At 41.4% G+C, this 14,911-nt stretch overlaps 1 protein-coding gene across 1 annotated transcript; it reads right to left on the reverse strand.

The window, feature by feature from the left end:
• Positions 1 to 526: 526 nt before the first annotated feature.
• Positions 527 to 14,875, reverse strand: glt1d1 (glycosyltransferase 1 domain containing 1). The gene is made up of 12 exons (XM_079269987.1): positions 14,570 to 14,875; positions 14,041 to 14,192; positions 13,807 to 13,912; positions 12,176 to 12,227; positions 11,261 to 11,297; positions 10,659 to 10,715; positions 6,547 to 6,645; positions 5,837 to 5,886; positions 3,871 to 3,914; positions 3,309 to 3,429; positions 2,629 to 2,727; positions 527 to 970 (listed from the first exon to the last, which is right to left on the reverse strand). The coding sequence occupies exons 1-12, from the start codon at positions 14,635 to 14,637 to the stop codon at positions 818 to 820; spliced, it is 1,038 nt and encodes a 345-aa protein (XP_079126113.1). The 5' UTR covers positions 14,638 to 14,875; the 3' UTR covers positions 527 to 817.
• Between the last annotated feature and the right edge of the window lie 36 nt (positions 14,876 to 14,911).

Here is a 14,911-nt window from a genome sequence, read left to right on the forward strand (position 1 = left end):
ACTTTTTTCCTGCTAAGTACCTACTTTAAAAGAAAAAGAAGAGGCATATGATCTCTGATAACAGTATGCATGTAAGTTATTGATATTTTGTGTAATGCTTAATTTTACAGTTGCAACAAAAACATTGCATACTGCAAAGCTTCTGAGAGAACATTCACGTTTGTCCTAACCAGCCCATTCCCCAGCCTGCTGCCAAAATCAACCTTTGGAACAGCAAATTACAAGAACCCGTTGCTGCCCTTTAAAGCAATTGAGTTTTTGCAGGGCCCTTGAATGTGTGCGAAAAATAATTTGGTAGCATACAGACTGGAACAGTTTTAGCAAGAGTAGATCAGCTTATCCACTGCATTTGAGGAAAGATCGAGATTTAATGGCACTTTCAGAATGTTAAGTAAGTAATCAGATACTTTTGTCTCAATAGAGGGAATGAAAATACATTTTCAGATCAACAACCACGCAAAAACAACCAGTGGAGCCGTTTGCCTCTTTTATTTAGTAGAATGAATAAACAGAGAACACATGCCTTTTTATATTCATACCAAACCATAAATAACATAACTTCAACACTTTGAAATGCATAAAATATATTAACAAGACAGCCATATCTACTCTGGCTCTTTGGTTCAAAGTGTTCTGCAGCATAATTTCAATCTGCCAGAGCAGATAAAATAGGATTATTTTGTACAGCGTCTTTGTAGCCTGATTTCTTAAGACATTTGTGATAATTGAACCTATAAATAAACCGGTGTTATGGCCCGCTCTCTGTCGCTGCAGTTCCTGAGAAAGTAAACAGAGTGGGCGTTTGAACGCTGTGACCTTACGCTAAGAGCAGAGTGTCCACCAGCCGCTGGTAGGTTTCTCTCTCCTGTTTCAGGCCGTGATGCTCTTCCACGTAGAGTTTTCCATTCCTCACCACTCTCTCTCTCAGCTCGTGATCTGACAACAGTCTCTGAGATTGATGCACAAATTCCTGGCAGGGATAAAAGCAAAACGAGTCTCATTTACTGCCAAATGCCACTTAAAGCATGCCATTGAAGTTGCCTGAAGATATGTTTTTTTTTTTTTAAAGCATAAAAGATCATCCAAGGCACGAGAACAACAACTCAGATAGGGAGCCTGTGCGCTGATTCGTGAATACTTAAAAAATGTCTGTACGTCGCCAAAGGATGGAGATATTTGTGGCTCCAGATTCACATATGGCTGTCCAATAGACCTTTTCAGTCTATCCTAATAGCTGCCACCACAGTTTAACAATACCATCACACCAGCTGTCACAGGGACACGGGAGGCGAAGATGGGAATTAAAACGAGATAATTAAGAAATGAGTAATGGTGTCATCGCCGAGCATTGACTGAGATGTGATGTATCCACATGGCTTCCTGAATCCTAGTTGCTCATCTGTTGGCCCAGCAGACTGAAAAAATCCTCCCAACAAAATGAAGTGAAAGTGCTTTGAAGTGTTCCTGCAACATGGCAGCCAACACTTGCTGAAGAACAGAGCCAATGGGCACACACGGCTTCAGCCACTGCCAGTCAGCAGGCCAATTCACTTTACTTCTTTCAAGTGATGTGATTACGTCTGGAGCGGCTATTGATAGGAAACGGCTCCTCTCTATGGCCATATGAGAGCTATAAATCCTCTGCAACTATATTAAAGCTCAATTTATAAACAGCACGCTGATAATCATTGCACTCCTATTGCAAATGATTGAGCCAGGCAGGAAGTGCCATTTTTCTCTTTAAAGCTTTAAAGTGTTTCTTTCTTCTGACACATTTCTTGATACCTACACTCCTCGTGTAATTACTTTGAAGGCTTAAAGAACCAGAAACACTGTCAACCAAACAGAAGAGGGGGTTTTAAAGCACGCAGACAAAGTCTTTGAGCGTGATCCACTGCAGGAAAAGCTTTTGAATGAAAGACTAGCACTGACTGCCTATCGGTCCTGGCTGAGGTCGTGGTTTATCCAGCCCAAGTTGCCACAACCATCTGTGAGAGCTTCGTCCTGGCAGCTGAGCTCAACACACGTGAGAGGACTTATCTCCACCCATACAACAACAACAACATCACGCAAGAGCACGGTGTCTTGACAGCACCACGCTCAAGCCCTCTATCAACGAGCCCCTAACCCATATTTTCTTTTGCATCAAACCTCATTATAGATCAGACTGAAAAGCTCCCATGGGAGCTCCTCACTTTGCACTTTCCTGCATGCTGCCGTGTGTTGCATCACCACATGTGGTATCTTCGCGCCGTCCCTGACGGCTGCCCTTAATCTGCCCCTAATCTAAGCACCTGGGGAAACATCTGCTCCTTTTGTTATATTTCATCTGCTTGGATTGGACTAATGATAAGAATTTAAAGTACAAAGTTTTATAAAATGATGTAAAGATTTCCAACTTCAAGTTGTGAGAGTTTTTTAAGATAAATCTATGCCAGGAAGGGGACATACCTAACCTTCAGTCGTCCGCATACAGTGCTTTAATTCTGCCTACAGTATTAGCAGTAAGCACTTTTTCGGGGCTGGTTGAGGTGACAGGAGTAGCTGTTCACAGTAAATCCCTTCTGTAGTCCATCAATACAGTCAATGTGACAGCTTAATAGGGCTTAACGCATGCGGTCGCCATACCTGAGGAGACGAGTACAGCAGGCCAGTGAACTCATGGTGCACTACGGCTGCATTTCCTGGGATGTCCCTGGCACACACAGGTACCCCAAGATCCATTGCCTGTTGGTGCAGAGACATGAAATGCTTAAAAGTCGCTGCGACTCATTCACTCTGTCATTATCATAAAAAAAACAAACGACTCAGCACCTTGAAAGTTGTACAGCTCAGCCCTTCTGCTCTTCAGTGCCTTGGTTTACTTACAGAATAATTCATCTGTATCTGCTAATACATTCAGCAGGTTGTTGAGTGAGAATATGCTCACGGACTAATCAGACTTTAAGCCCACTGTGGGTTTTAATCGACTGTGTTTAAAAGAGATTAAGTGGATTTGCAGGTTTTGCACACTCAGGAATGGGAGTCAAGCAATTCATTTGGGTAATTGTCCCTGAAGTGGTCAGATAACATTGTAGCAGAGCAAGAAACAGCGCGATAACGACTCCTGTAAATATTCACTCAGTTTCACATTATTTGTATGGTCTTTGGATGGCAAATTCTCATTTTACATTTTGATAAATTACCAAAATATTCTGCACAACACTGCATGCGCTATAAAGAGATACAATTGTGTTCAGCAGCTGAATTGCTGAAGTCAGGACGGACGTGCTATTGTCCAGTTACCCATGGGCCTGCAAGATGTTTACCTCCAAAATGGCCGCCGACATGCCCTCCGAGAGGGAGCTGTTAACCACGGTGAAGCACCTTTTCATGGCAGCATGAAGCTCCCGTTGGCTCCTCTCCTGGGCCAAGAACACCCCTGCTGTTCTGCAGAAGCAGCGCAAAAACTCAGTTCTGCGTGACTCAGGGCTAACAGAGGCGTGAATGATGCTAAAGGCTCAGGGAAGGAAACACAAATGCACTATGTGGGGGCATGCACACAACAGTCCAGGTAAACCAGAGAGGGCAGCTTCCTGCCGCAAAGAGTATTGTTGTGGTGTTGTGGCCCTTGGCAACAAGCTAAGAGATCAGCTAAGACTTAAGAGTGGGAGGACAGATACAAAATGAAAAGAGGATCTTGGTGCTACTCTGATTTTCATTCTGTACACATTATGTGAAGATAAAGGTGAGCTACATTTGCTTGGATATTTTCTTGTGCCACATGGGATGAATAGTGAGATAAGCAGTCTTCAAATTTCTTGCTTGATCTCAAGTCTCCTTTAATAGGATTTATAACTGGTAAGGAAAACCCAAAAAAAGAAAGCTTACTTTTTAACAACAGCTTCCACTTCAACAGTAAACACAGGGTCGATCTAAGAGAGAGAGAGAGAGAAACCTGTCAGCCGTGACTTAATCTGTAGGATGGAATACAAACAATGACACAATTAATCATTCTCTGTGAAATCCTGTATTTTCAGAGATTGGGGTCAGGGTGGGGTGGGTGGCCAATCTGATTAATTGCAATGTGGGATTTGCGTGCATTAGCATGTCCACAGAAAAGTCAAAGCACAGCAATTTAGGTCAAAGATGCTGCCAAGCAAGCTCCTACTTGTTTCTCTTGCATCTTATAGCTCATGGAATTTCTAAATGGAATCTGCTTTAAATCATGTCTGCATTAAAATCAAAGTATCTAAACTGAGAAAAAAAAAATTGTATCCTGGTGTAATCTGGGATTTAGCAGCCATTGAACAACCAGCAGGGGATAGATCAAGATAAAGGCTGTATCAACAAACACAAATGATTTAAGCACTGTACTGATTCTGTATACCAGTTATTGGTGAAACTGAGGGGAAGCACGTGGCCAGTCAGAAGGGGAAGGCAGACACTACATACATACATACATACATATACATATATATATATATATATATATATATATATATACACATATATACACATACATATATATATATATATCCCAAGATCTAACATTCACTTTTAAGAATAATCTTTAGATTTGTTTTATTCAACACTACAGAATATGCTGCACGTGGTGCTTGATGGAGCCCAGTTACAGAGCAGTGAGATGCGTCATCGCTGACAAACTGACCTGAAATTTCCTCTTAATGACAGATGCCGTGCAGCCAGAGTGCTTATTACTAGAATGTAGTGGCAGTGGATTTATAGTACGTCATGACAGCCTAAGCAAAGCTATATATATATATATATATATATATATATATATATATATATATATATATATATATATATATATATATATATATATATATATATATATATATATATATAATGATAATATATGGCTTTTCATTTCTCAAACAAATACGCTTTCCCTGTGATTCAGGGGTGTCGAGATGAATCACACGGCTGCGCTTCCACTGAACCATTTCATCAAACAACAAAGCATAGCGGACAAGAAGCGGCAGTCAGACCGTGTACGAGCCCCTGGCCATGTCTAATTGAGTTGTTTTTGAGCAACTCTAAAGCAGAACATACCTTTTGTCTGACACCACTGTTTGAAAGAAAGAACAGATACTAAAATACTGTATATTGGTGTCATATCAAAGCAAGTCAGGGGGAGAAAAGACAAAGACAAACACACAGAGAAAACGAGTGAGAGCCTTGCAATGAAAGGGGGGGGGGAAAGAACAGTTGTCAGAGCAGTGAGGCTGATGGTGTTTCCTGGGATATAACTTTACTCTAACAAGGTGCAATCAGTCAAAGCTTTTACAGTAAATGTATAAAACTCCCTCCTCTGATTTGACTGCCTGGCTGACTGGTTGATTTATGAATATCGTCAATTATAGCCGGCTGTAAGGGTTCAAATGCTTATTTGACGAGCTTGACATGAAGCCGTGGTGCCTGTATACATGTGCAGTTGTCTTCAGGTATGATACACAGGACAAAGGCATGATGGTGTGGGACAGGGGGACAAACTGCTTTGGCTGCACTTCAAACCAGCACATGTCCAGATATACGCCCATCCTTCAGTATTAAACTGAGATAGCTCTTTACAGGTCAAAGGCAAGTGCTAAACTGGAGAAATAATGTATCAAGCAGTCAGCCAGTGAGACAAAAAGCAGCAGTAACCACTGCTGCTGACCCTCGCCCTGTTTGCAGAAGGGTTAGGGTTCGGCCTGTTCATTCCAGCTAAACAGCTAAAGCCAGTATCTCTGCTACATCCAATTACCGGCCGCTTGAATTCACAGGGAAGGTTTCTATTTCGACAGCACAGTGCAGAGGGAGACACATGGCAGGTATAACGTGTACTTACCCGTGGCCCAATCACGACCAACACATTCAGCGGGTTCTCACGATGCCACTCTGAAAGACGCAAAATTAAAGTGGACATGTAAACAAAAACACAACCGTTCGAGGAAGAAATGAACAGCAGCAGCAGCATCAAAGCTGTGTTTGCGTGACATTCTTACATCCATACGTGCTTAGTGCACCATGTGTTTGTATTTTTACAAGTTCTCCTATCTGTCTGAAACACCAATATACAATTTGAAGACCCTCTAATCACTTTGTGGTGAGGAAGTCACATACAATAAAAAAGGATTTCAAAAAAAGGAACCCACTGATGCTGCAAATCAAAGGCAATCTCAAAGTTGAATATATTAGATACGCGAGATGTATAACATCGTTCTCATAAAAAGAAACAGCATAACAGTCAGGCTCAACAAAACAACACACGGCATAATGTCTTTGTTGAGCCTACATGAGCTGTCGGGAGAATCTCATTGCACTCACACATAAATGATTTAATTATCTGAAACTCAACCGCAGAGATCTTACTCCATTCCTAATTGATCAGTTCACTGCCATTGCCTCTACCACAGGCTAGTACAGAAAAGCAGTCAGAGCGGCTTTGTAATTTGGGAGTTTACCCGACATCTGAACTTGCTGAAAACACGACAGCAAGAGATACACCCCCAGTACATACATTACCAGTACACACACTTTATAAAATAGATGGCATACCTGAAAACACCTCCACCAGATAGAGGGGGTCCTTGACTCTTCTGAGGCCACAGACCAACAGGAAGACACGCAGCTCGTCCACGTGCTCACTGCTCACACCTGGAGAAGCCAGCCCGATATCAAAACACCGCATAATGAACGTGGCGAGTACGTCGGCAGATAATGAAAGCAATACATCACCCGAGGGCATGAGGAACATAAGACAGCGGTGACTAATGCACTCGCACGATTCTCTGATCACGGTTGTAACATTCAGCAGGGAAATAGACTGCTGAATACGTTGGAAGGTTGCAGCCTAATCAGTGTGTAATACGGCATCATAACTACAGAGCCACAGTGTTTGGGTGACAATTTGCTCACTGAACAGCCTTAGAATATAATTTGCTAACCCCTCATCACGCTGACAGCATCAGACTTTTTGAAAACCTTGCTTTAATTGAGAGGGAGTGCCACTAAATCGTCTGTCTCTTTTCCCGGATCATCCAACCTTCAATCCAAAGATTAGTCAGAAACTAAGGTATCAAGAAATGTGTCAGAAGAAAGAAACACACCAGTTTGTGGTATGGAGACTGCACAAGCACACAACACACAGCAACATCAAGAGAGCAGCGTGTGTCGCTCAGCGCTTCATCAGGCTCGTGTTCAAGCTGAGCAAACGCAATCTTGCAGTAAGCTGAACCTCCAATCCTGAAGAACATGCTGTGCTTTTTATGTGGTTTTTTTTCACTAACGTGCTGATGTTTAGTGGGCAGAATGTTTACCATGTTCACCATCTGATTTTGTGTATCCGCATGCTACAGCACACAAGCTACAGCTGATAGCAAGGTCACTAGCTTTGCAGAGTCATTAACCAAAGTGACATGAAATGTTGACCTGATGATGGTGCGAGATGGAGAGTTAAGGGATCACCAGCATTATTATATTCATCCTAAGGGGGACACTAATGTCTGTACCAAATTTCATGACATTCCATACAATGGTATTTCATTTAAAACCACATATGTCCACCTCATGGGTGCGCTCGAGGAAACGTTAAGGGATCATAAGTCAATGGGATACATCATCTGGCGACCATTAATGTTTTGTGACAATCCACCCAGTCGATGTTAAGATGTTTCACTGCATGAGTGGACATTTTGACCTGCTTGTGCATTAGAGGAGGAGTTGGAGATCACCGATGTCAGGAGGTTCGATCCTCTGGGGACCATGAATATCTCTAGTTGATGTGACAGGATGTTCCATCAGTTTTAAAGTTATGACATGTTCTGTACAACGCCAGAGAAGTTAGTCGTGGTTATATGTAGGCTTAAATTGAGGTTGGTGTAAGGGCAACATTGAAAGGTCGCGGTCTACTGGCTAAACATAAGAACATATATTGAAGCAGGCAGATGTAGAGAGATATTTTAACATCAGAGGGTTACCCAAGTGTCAGAAAACACATTTTTAATCCCGAACCTTTTATGCTCGACAATGATCCAAACGGATAAATCCTAAATGGTGAGATAGTACTGATGGTGTTGAACCAAAATTTAAGGGACGTACAAAATAAGCCAAAAATAAAAATGTATTTTGAAAGTGTCTGTGACAAACCGAGAAACAAACCATTCCGAAAATAATACCAGACAGACACGTTCACGCGCTTTAGAGCACAGTGACATCCCCTGCTGCCAGATAAGCCCAGATCAGGAGGCCGAGGCAGCTCTTTTAATGCTATTAAAGCATCTTAAAATGACAGTGTGGAGTCCGGGCAATGACCCTGATCTTAGGAGCCGATTGTCAAAAAAAGCTCTTCATCTGCAAGAAGTATCGAACATCCCCGCATTGATTCACAGGATGAGAGAGCGCGTCAGCTGAGGGAAACAAACATGTCTCTACCTCAGAAAGAGATGCAGGAGGAGGATCACTGGAATCATACAAGAGCACAATACGTCAAAAATGAGCAAGAAATTCAAAGAAATAATGATAAAAAAAATATCCTTTTGGATCCAACGACGCAATTCATCTTTCCTCGGGGGAGAAAGACAAATTTGTACAAGTCATCAGCTGTGCCAGCAGCACTCTTTTCTCTCTCTTTCTTTGCAATTCTGTGAGTTCTATGTAAAACACATTTTTGTTCGTTTGCCTGTGATTTCAGAAGCATCTTCTGAACAACCCCCTAATGCTTTAATCAGTATGTGAGCGCACATGGATGTGGCAGCACATATCTATCTGAAGAGCTCCTGTTAATCTGTCGTGTGGCACAGGGCGATACAGAGAACAGATAGTGTGTCACAGTGCTGTTCTTCATGGAGCCGACAGAAGAAAGAGGTTTTGATAATCAACCTTTCGACTGAAATCCAGAGAATGTTTTCAAGCAGCTAACAAGCGTCAAAGAGAAAATACTTTGTGCCCAGTTTGCACGTGTTTGTCCCAATTCTGAAGTCAGAAGAACTTTGGCTAGTTTCCTTCTCTCCACACCAGGACTACATGTTTAGATAAGCCAGATATCCGAGGAGAGAGACACATTGTTGGTCAGCCAAGATGACTAAAGGAATAATTACTGACAATTATATAAAACGGGGCATGAAACAACCGCAAACTCATCCATGTAATATACTGACCGAGGAACAGGAGGCCACCTTAATGCATTATATGCCTGCTATGGCACAAACACTGTTCCCTAATCATGTTGCCACACTGTAAGATGATAATAGGCATTACACTTGACACCTAACCTCGTCCTTTGATTTTTAATTAAATTGAATCAATTCATACAGACTTCACTGAAGGCTCCCTGTGTCATTTATTCAATAATCAGACTATCCCGTGAGGATCCAGCAGCTGGACAAGGTGACAACAGACCCCCCCCCCCCCCCCCCTCGTTCACTCTCATCCCTCTCTACTGTCACATGTGCTGCTGTTTGAGGAAAACTAAAACAGCATGAAAATAGTTGTTGAAGGTGACAAAGCAAGTCTTTAAAAAGGTCAAAAGGAGGACGTAGAAAGACCACCTAATGACAACTAAACAATGATCCTCAAAGAAAAGAAAATATACAACAGGAGGATCAGTTATCATTTTATTTGAATGTTCCTCTCTGCGTCTCGTCCTTATTACATACAAACAAATACGAATCCAGAGCATGTGTTTCCTTGTCAAAGCACGGTGGGGATAACACTGTGGCAACCAAAGATACATTTTTTTTACCAATCTGACCCACATCCACGAAACATGAACACAATCAGACAGCACGTACGCAGAAACTAGAACAATGTTTCCAGCACTAAAAGCAACCATGAGTCAGATCACAGTGCTTTCATCACATCACTGAGGGAAAGCACAATAGCTGTGACTCCTATTTCCAGTATAACAAAATGGAGAAGTATCACTGGTTGTGAAGCGCGGTGAAAAATGGACCCGGGTCGGAGAGCTATTAATGAATTGGCGCTCTCTGTATTCAACGTTGCTCTATACGAGCACTAATGTACCTGGGATGGATGGACATCATCTTGCAATTGTTAAAGTCTGGGTCGTTTGTGGAGAGGATTCTTGAAGTATTGGTGCATATTTACTGAGCTATTCAAATGGGAGCTGGAGGACTGGAGGAGAGAAGGGAAAAAGGAAACTGTGGACTCCCTGACCACCACATTGATGCACTGAACATAGCACAGAGTACATTCATGCTCTCTGATTGGTACTTTTCAGGTAGGGGATGTCTGAATGCATTCCCCATCATGCTCCCAGCGGGGGCTCCACTGCACTGCACAATCTATGACTAATAGTGGAGGAAATGAGAGGAGGGTGCCGTCTAGAATATGGCAGACTGTTTCAAATATATGGCACATCTGTGTATGGCAGGTCACAACAACACCAATAAAACCTATTTTCCAGGAAGCTTGAATTTCAGTGTGGAGTTATTAATGCTGAGACCCAGTCGGCCCAAAATGAGACTTGCCAATAACAAGTTGTTGAAGAGCATAACATATTCAGCTAAAAAAAACAGTATATTCAAAGTATGACGAATACCTACCACAGTCATTTCAAAATGTATGATTCAGCCCTGCCATTGAAAGGGTCAGTACACCAAAAAAGAAAAAAAACTAAATATGACACTAAATTGAAGCAGTAATAGTACCTGAGCTCCTCAGGAATTCAGCCCAGCAGAATTTCTCACTCACTTCCGTCTGGATGCCTTTAAAATGACAAGTACAAGTCTTCATGTTAAAGCTTTTACTGCACATCAACGCCAGCATTCATTATGCAAACCGATATCAGCGTGTGTCTTTTAGTTAAATATTGAAACAAGTTTTCTAATATTCTTCTTAACCGTTATTCGTACAAAACGCATAGCTTGTGTGGAAACATTATATTGATCTAATCTCTGTCTGTAAAATAAACAAAACAGATGAATGTAAAAACATTATCGTGTGTGGTTGATGTCAAAAGCACTTCAGCGTGACCACTATCTCGTGACAAGCATGAGCGCTCAACTTTCACTGGTCAGGGATCCGTCATGCAACTGGCCCCACGGCTCTCCTCTCATCTATGGAGGGACACTATTTGCCAAACAAGGCTACTGGTGGGAATCAACATGTAGGAGTGATTTGGGCTGTCCGACATGGCGCGGTGGCCAATGGCAAGAGCAAATACAACTCTGTACTGTAGACAAAGCTGATTTAATGTAACAACTCAATGGCAAACAGCGTCAAGCGAGGACATTCCTCCTGCAGAGCTTACCTTGGGGCTGGACATAGATTTTACTGCTCTGGGACAGCTTCAGAGAAAGACATTGGGAAATTTCTGGTTAAAAACACGTACAAAAACATAGATACATAAGTGTTTTAAATCAATCAGTAATTATTGGTAGTGTTTGTTTATACACATTACTATCAGTGCTTTTTCTCACACAATAGAAACAGCCAAATAAAGCTTGTTGTCCTCCAAACGTATTTAATCGAAATCCAAACTTTAAAAGAGGCAGTTGCTTAGATAATGGAGGGGGGGGGGGGCTACAAAATAAATCAGAGGGGTTTGAAAGGAAATTGACTGGATGCTATCACACTAGATTCATCCGCTATGTGTGTTTTCTGTCACAATGAAAAGTGTGGCGATGCCTCTCAGTGCCTGTCCTGTCGGCCTGCTGTCAGCACTAAATGGCAGAGATAAAGCATGCCACTCGCCCCAATCTGCGGCCAACGGCTGGAATCTAATCTGAAAATAAAACACGATAATATTGTTTTAATGCCAAACTGTTACAGGCCAGAGCAGGATATTGTGTTTGTATGGTAAGAGCCCTTCTGTTGTATTTATTGAAGCCGTCAGGCTTCTGCTGTATGCCGATGGGCCGTAAAACGCAAACAAAACACTTTTGCCCTCACTACTTGATTTTTCATGGTAGCTTTGTAATACAGGGGTCAATCTTTTGTTTATGTTGAAATATTACTTATGAGTCAGTTAGTTGGTAAATTTGTTTGGGGAGTGGGTTTCAGCACAGCAGGCAGTCGTAAGCATATTGAATTAGGCACAGACACAACTGGTAACGACCATATGTCACATGATACAGTGGTTTGCACATGTGATGCAAGAATCAGTGCTTATGCAATATAAACTACTGCAGTTGGACTATTTAAATATAAAAGAGTATAATCATACCAAAAATAACTCTGCCTCTTCTTTCAGTTTGTCCGTAAATGCAACCGCAAACCTGATAAAAGAAAAGAGAAAAACTTCATTATCACCCCTTTTCTGTTAAACAAGAACTTCCACTGCTGCTGTTCTAGCATTTTACAAGCAGTGACAATTTGGTAACAAGAGTAAAACACAAAGGTCTCCAGGCTACAGCTGAAGGAGAGGAACTGCTTTTGGTTCGAAGGCAAAGGATTTAAGGATGAATACACCAAGAATACAAAGAGGAAAACAAAGGGAAATGTAGAGCAAAGAACAGTGAGGAATTATTAATTTGCATGCATTATTACATAGGCCAACGGGCTCAGAGCGGTGACTGAATTTTATGATCAAGGTTTGTGTGAGAAGGCACGAGCAGCGGGAGGTGCGCGGATTTAGATGTTTGAAGTTGTTTCGAGAATTGAATCTCCCCCGTTCTCCCAGGAGGCAATTATCCCCTTAGATTTACATCGACTGCATTTTAATCATGATGATAACAGAGACACCAGGGTCTGGTGCTAGGGCACAGGACGGGATATTGATAAGCCTGTGTACACTTTCAATGTTAAACTAGGGGAGAAGAGAACGCGCAACCTGCATGGGTTGGCCTGCATGTGTTCAGCCTCATGCTTTCATGCCGGTCCTCCAGGCACGGGAGGATTTTACAGGGATCCAGTCTTTTTCCGCCCCAAAAATAATTGATACCCTGTAGAAAATAAGATTTAAATGATTTCCAACAATTCAAGTAATGGTGAAAATGATCTTTATTACTTTTTTAATCGTCATGTAAATGTTAATATCTACATTACTAGAAGGATGATTGCTTTAGGCCACATAAACAGTGATTTATGGCAAAATTGAATTTATTCCACTGGTCACACATGTGACAACAACTTTGTTTTAAGCTTCTAAAGCAATAAAAGATTTGTTATTATGTCTCAGACTGAAAATCATATGGTTAAAGAAATTAGAGGTTGTCTTGATTTCATACGGACAAGTTAAGTTAAGAGGTGTAAATGGTCACATTTAATCCCTGTTCGTACTTCAGCATGGTGACGTCTGCATCAAACTTCTATAAAAGGAAGTAAGTAAAACACGTTGTGACACATTGTTGGCATATTTGGTAGTAGGAGTCGATCAAGTCTATTTATTTACTTATTAAGACTGTGCAGCCACATTTCTATCACACTCACGACACATAACTTGTTCAAACAGACTCAAAAGATAACATGTCTCATGTTGTTAGTTGCACATGTGATTTTCCTGCTATGAGATGTTAAAGAGTCCCGTGAAAACACACTTTTACTAATTTTAGAATCATAAGGTCAGTCTAAAATAGTGGTTATTAGCATTATAATAGTTATCCAATATATATATACATATATATATATATATACATATATATATATATATATATATATATATATATATATACATATATATATATATATATATATATATATATATATATATATACATACACACACACACACACATATTTCCATAAACCTTTCCAAACACATTTTAGAAAAGATATCCGTCTGGAGTAAAATATATGTACCTAATTTGGAGCTATTTGGAATTAAATAGGTTAAAATAGTGGTTTGCAGCAACATCACCTGGCTTTCAGTAGCACCTGCTCCATAACCACACGCTTCTGCTCAACTTTCACATCTTCATTTATATCCGTCCCGCCAAAGATAACGCCAAAGGGTACGTTGATGTCTGGTGTAAAGGTTAGACACAAAACAGAAATGTCCTGACATTTTTGAGACAGGTAGCAACTTGTAGCTCCAAAAGTATGTTGACAAACAAGATAAGTGAACAGATCATATAACAGCAGGGAAGTTTACCTAAGAGAAGGCTGCCTGCTCTGAGCAGATGAATGGCCAGTGCACCTTCAAAGGGAGGATGTCGAGAGATTAGATTTGCCACCTCAGCAGGAGACTTAAATGCTGCTGCATCTCTGAGCTCACAAGTGTGTCCTGCCGATTCAATGTGGGACCTAGAATAAAAGAAACGTATGCCTATGGATGGCAGCATGGTTAAGTTACAAACATTAAAACTAACTTTTCTCAAAAGCCTTGTTTTACCATCATCAAAAGTTGAGTTGGTGTCGTGCTGTTTACACTGTTTTACCTACAGCTTCAACTTCCTGAATCATGTTATAGCTGATGTACTAAAGCTACTGTGCAGTAAGACAGGTAGTTGAATCATGTTATAACTTATTTACTACAGCCATAAGGCCATTGCACAGTAAAGATGCATTTTGAGTTAGCTCTGGCTAACAGACAACTAACTATTGCCTCATACAGGCCTCACCAGGTAAGTACTCATAAGCAACAGCTGTTGGAGCTAGCACTTAGCAACAATGCAAATTACCGTATTCTCTCAGCTGTAGTGTGGTTCCCAGTTTTGGGGCTGAGGCAAGCAAGGAAGAGTAATTTCATATCTTCACTACAGGCTGGTCTGACGTGATAACAGGGCTATTTAGCGTGTACACATGAGTGAAAACCAGGTGGCAAACTGCAGCAAGCCCAGTGTCTGTAGGCTCGCTAAACTGAGCACCTATCACATTTCCTGAACCCATGCCTGCAGGTCACACGTAGAGCAATGATAGACGCGCGCGCCACCGGGTTAGCTCATCGCTTGGGCAGCTCACACCACGCTTGAAAATGTTTACAAGTCCGTCTGCTATATGATCCCCTGGAAACACATGACGGT

This window comes from Melanostigma gelatinosum, assembly GCF_949748355.1.
Source record: "Melanostigma gelatinosum genome assembly, chromosome: 6".
Lineage (NCBI taxonomy): Eukaryota > Metazoa > Chordata > Actinopteri > Perciformes > Zoarcidae > Melanostigma > Melanostigma gelatinosum.

Coding starts and splice junctions, on each gene's coding strand:
- glt1d1 (XM_079269987.1), bottom strand. CDS start 14,637: ATGAAATTACTCTTCCTTGCTTGCCTCAGCCCCAAAACTGGGAACCAC. Junction 3,915..5,836: donor TGGTCGTGATTGGGCCACGG/GTAAGTACACGT, acceptor TCTCTCTCTTAG/ATCGACCCTGTGTTTACTGT. Junction 2,728..3,308: donor TGTCGGCGGCCATTTTGGAG/GTAAACATCTTG, acceptor CTGCACCAACAG/GCAATGGATCTTGGGGTACC.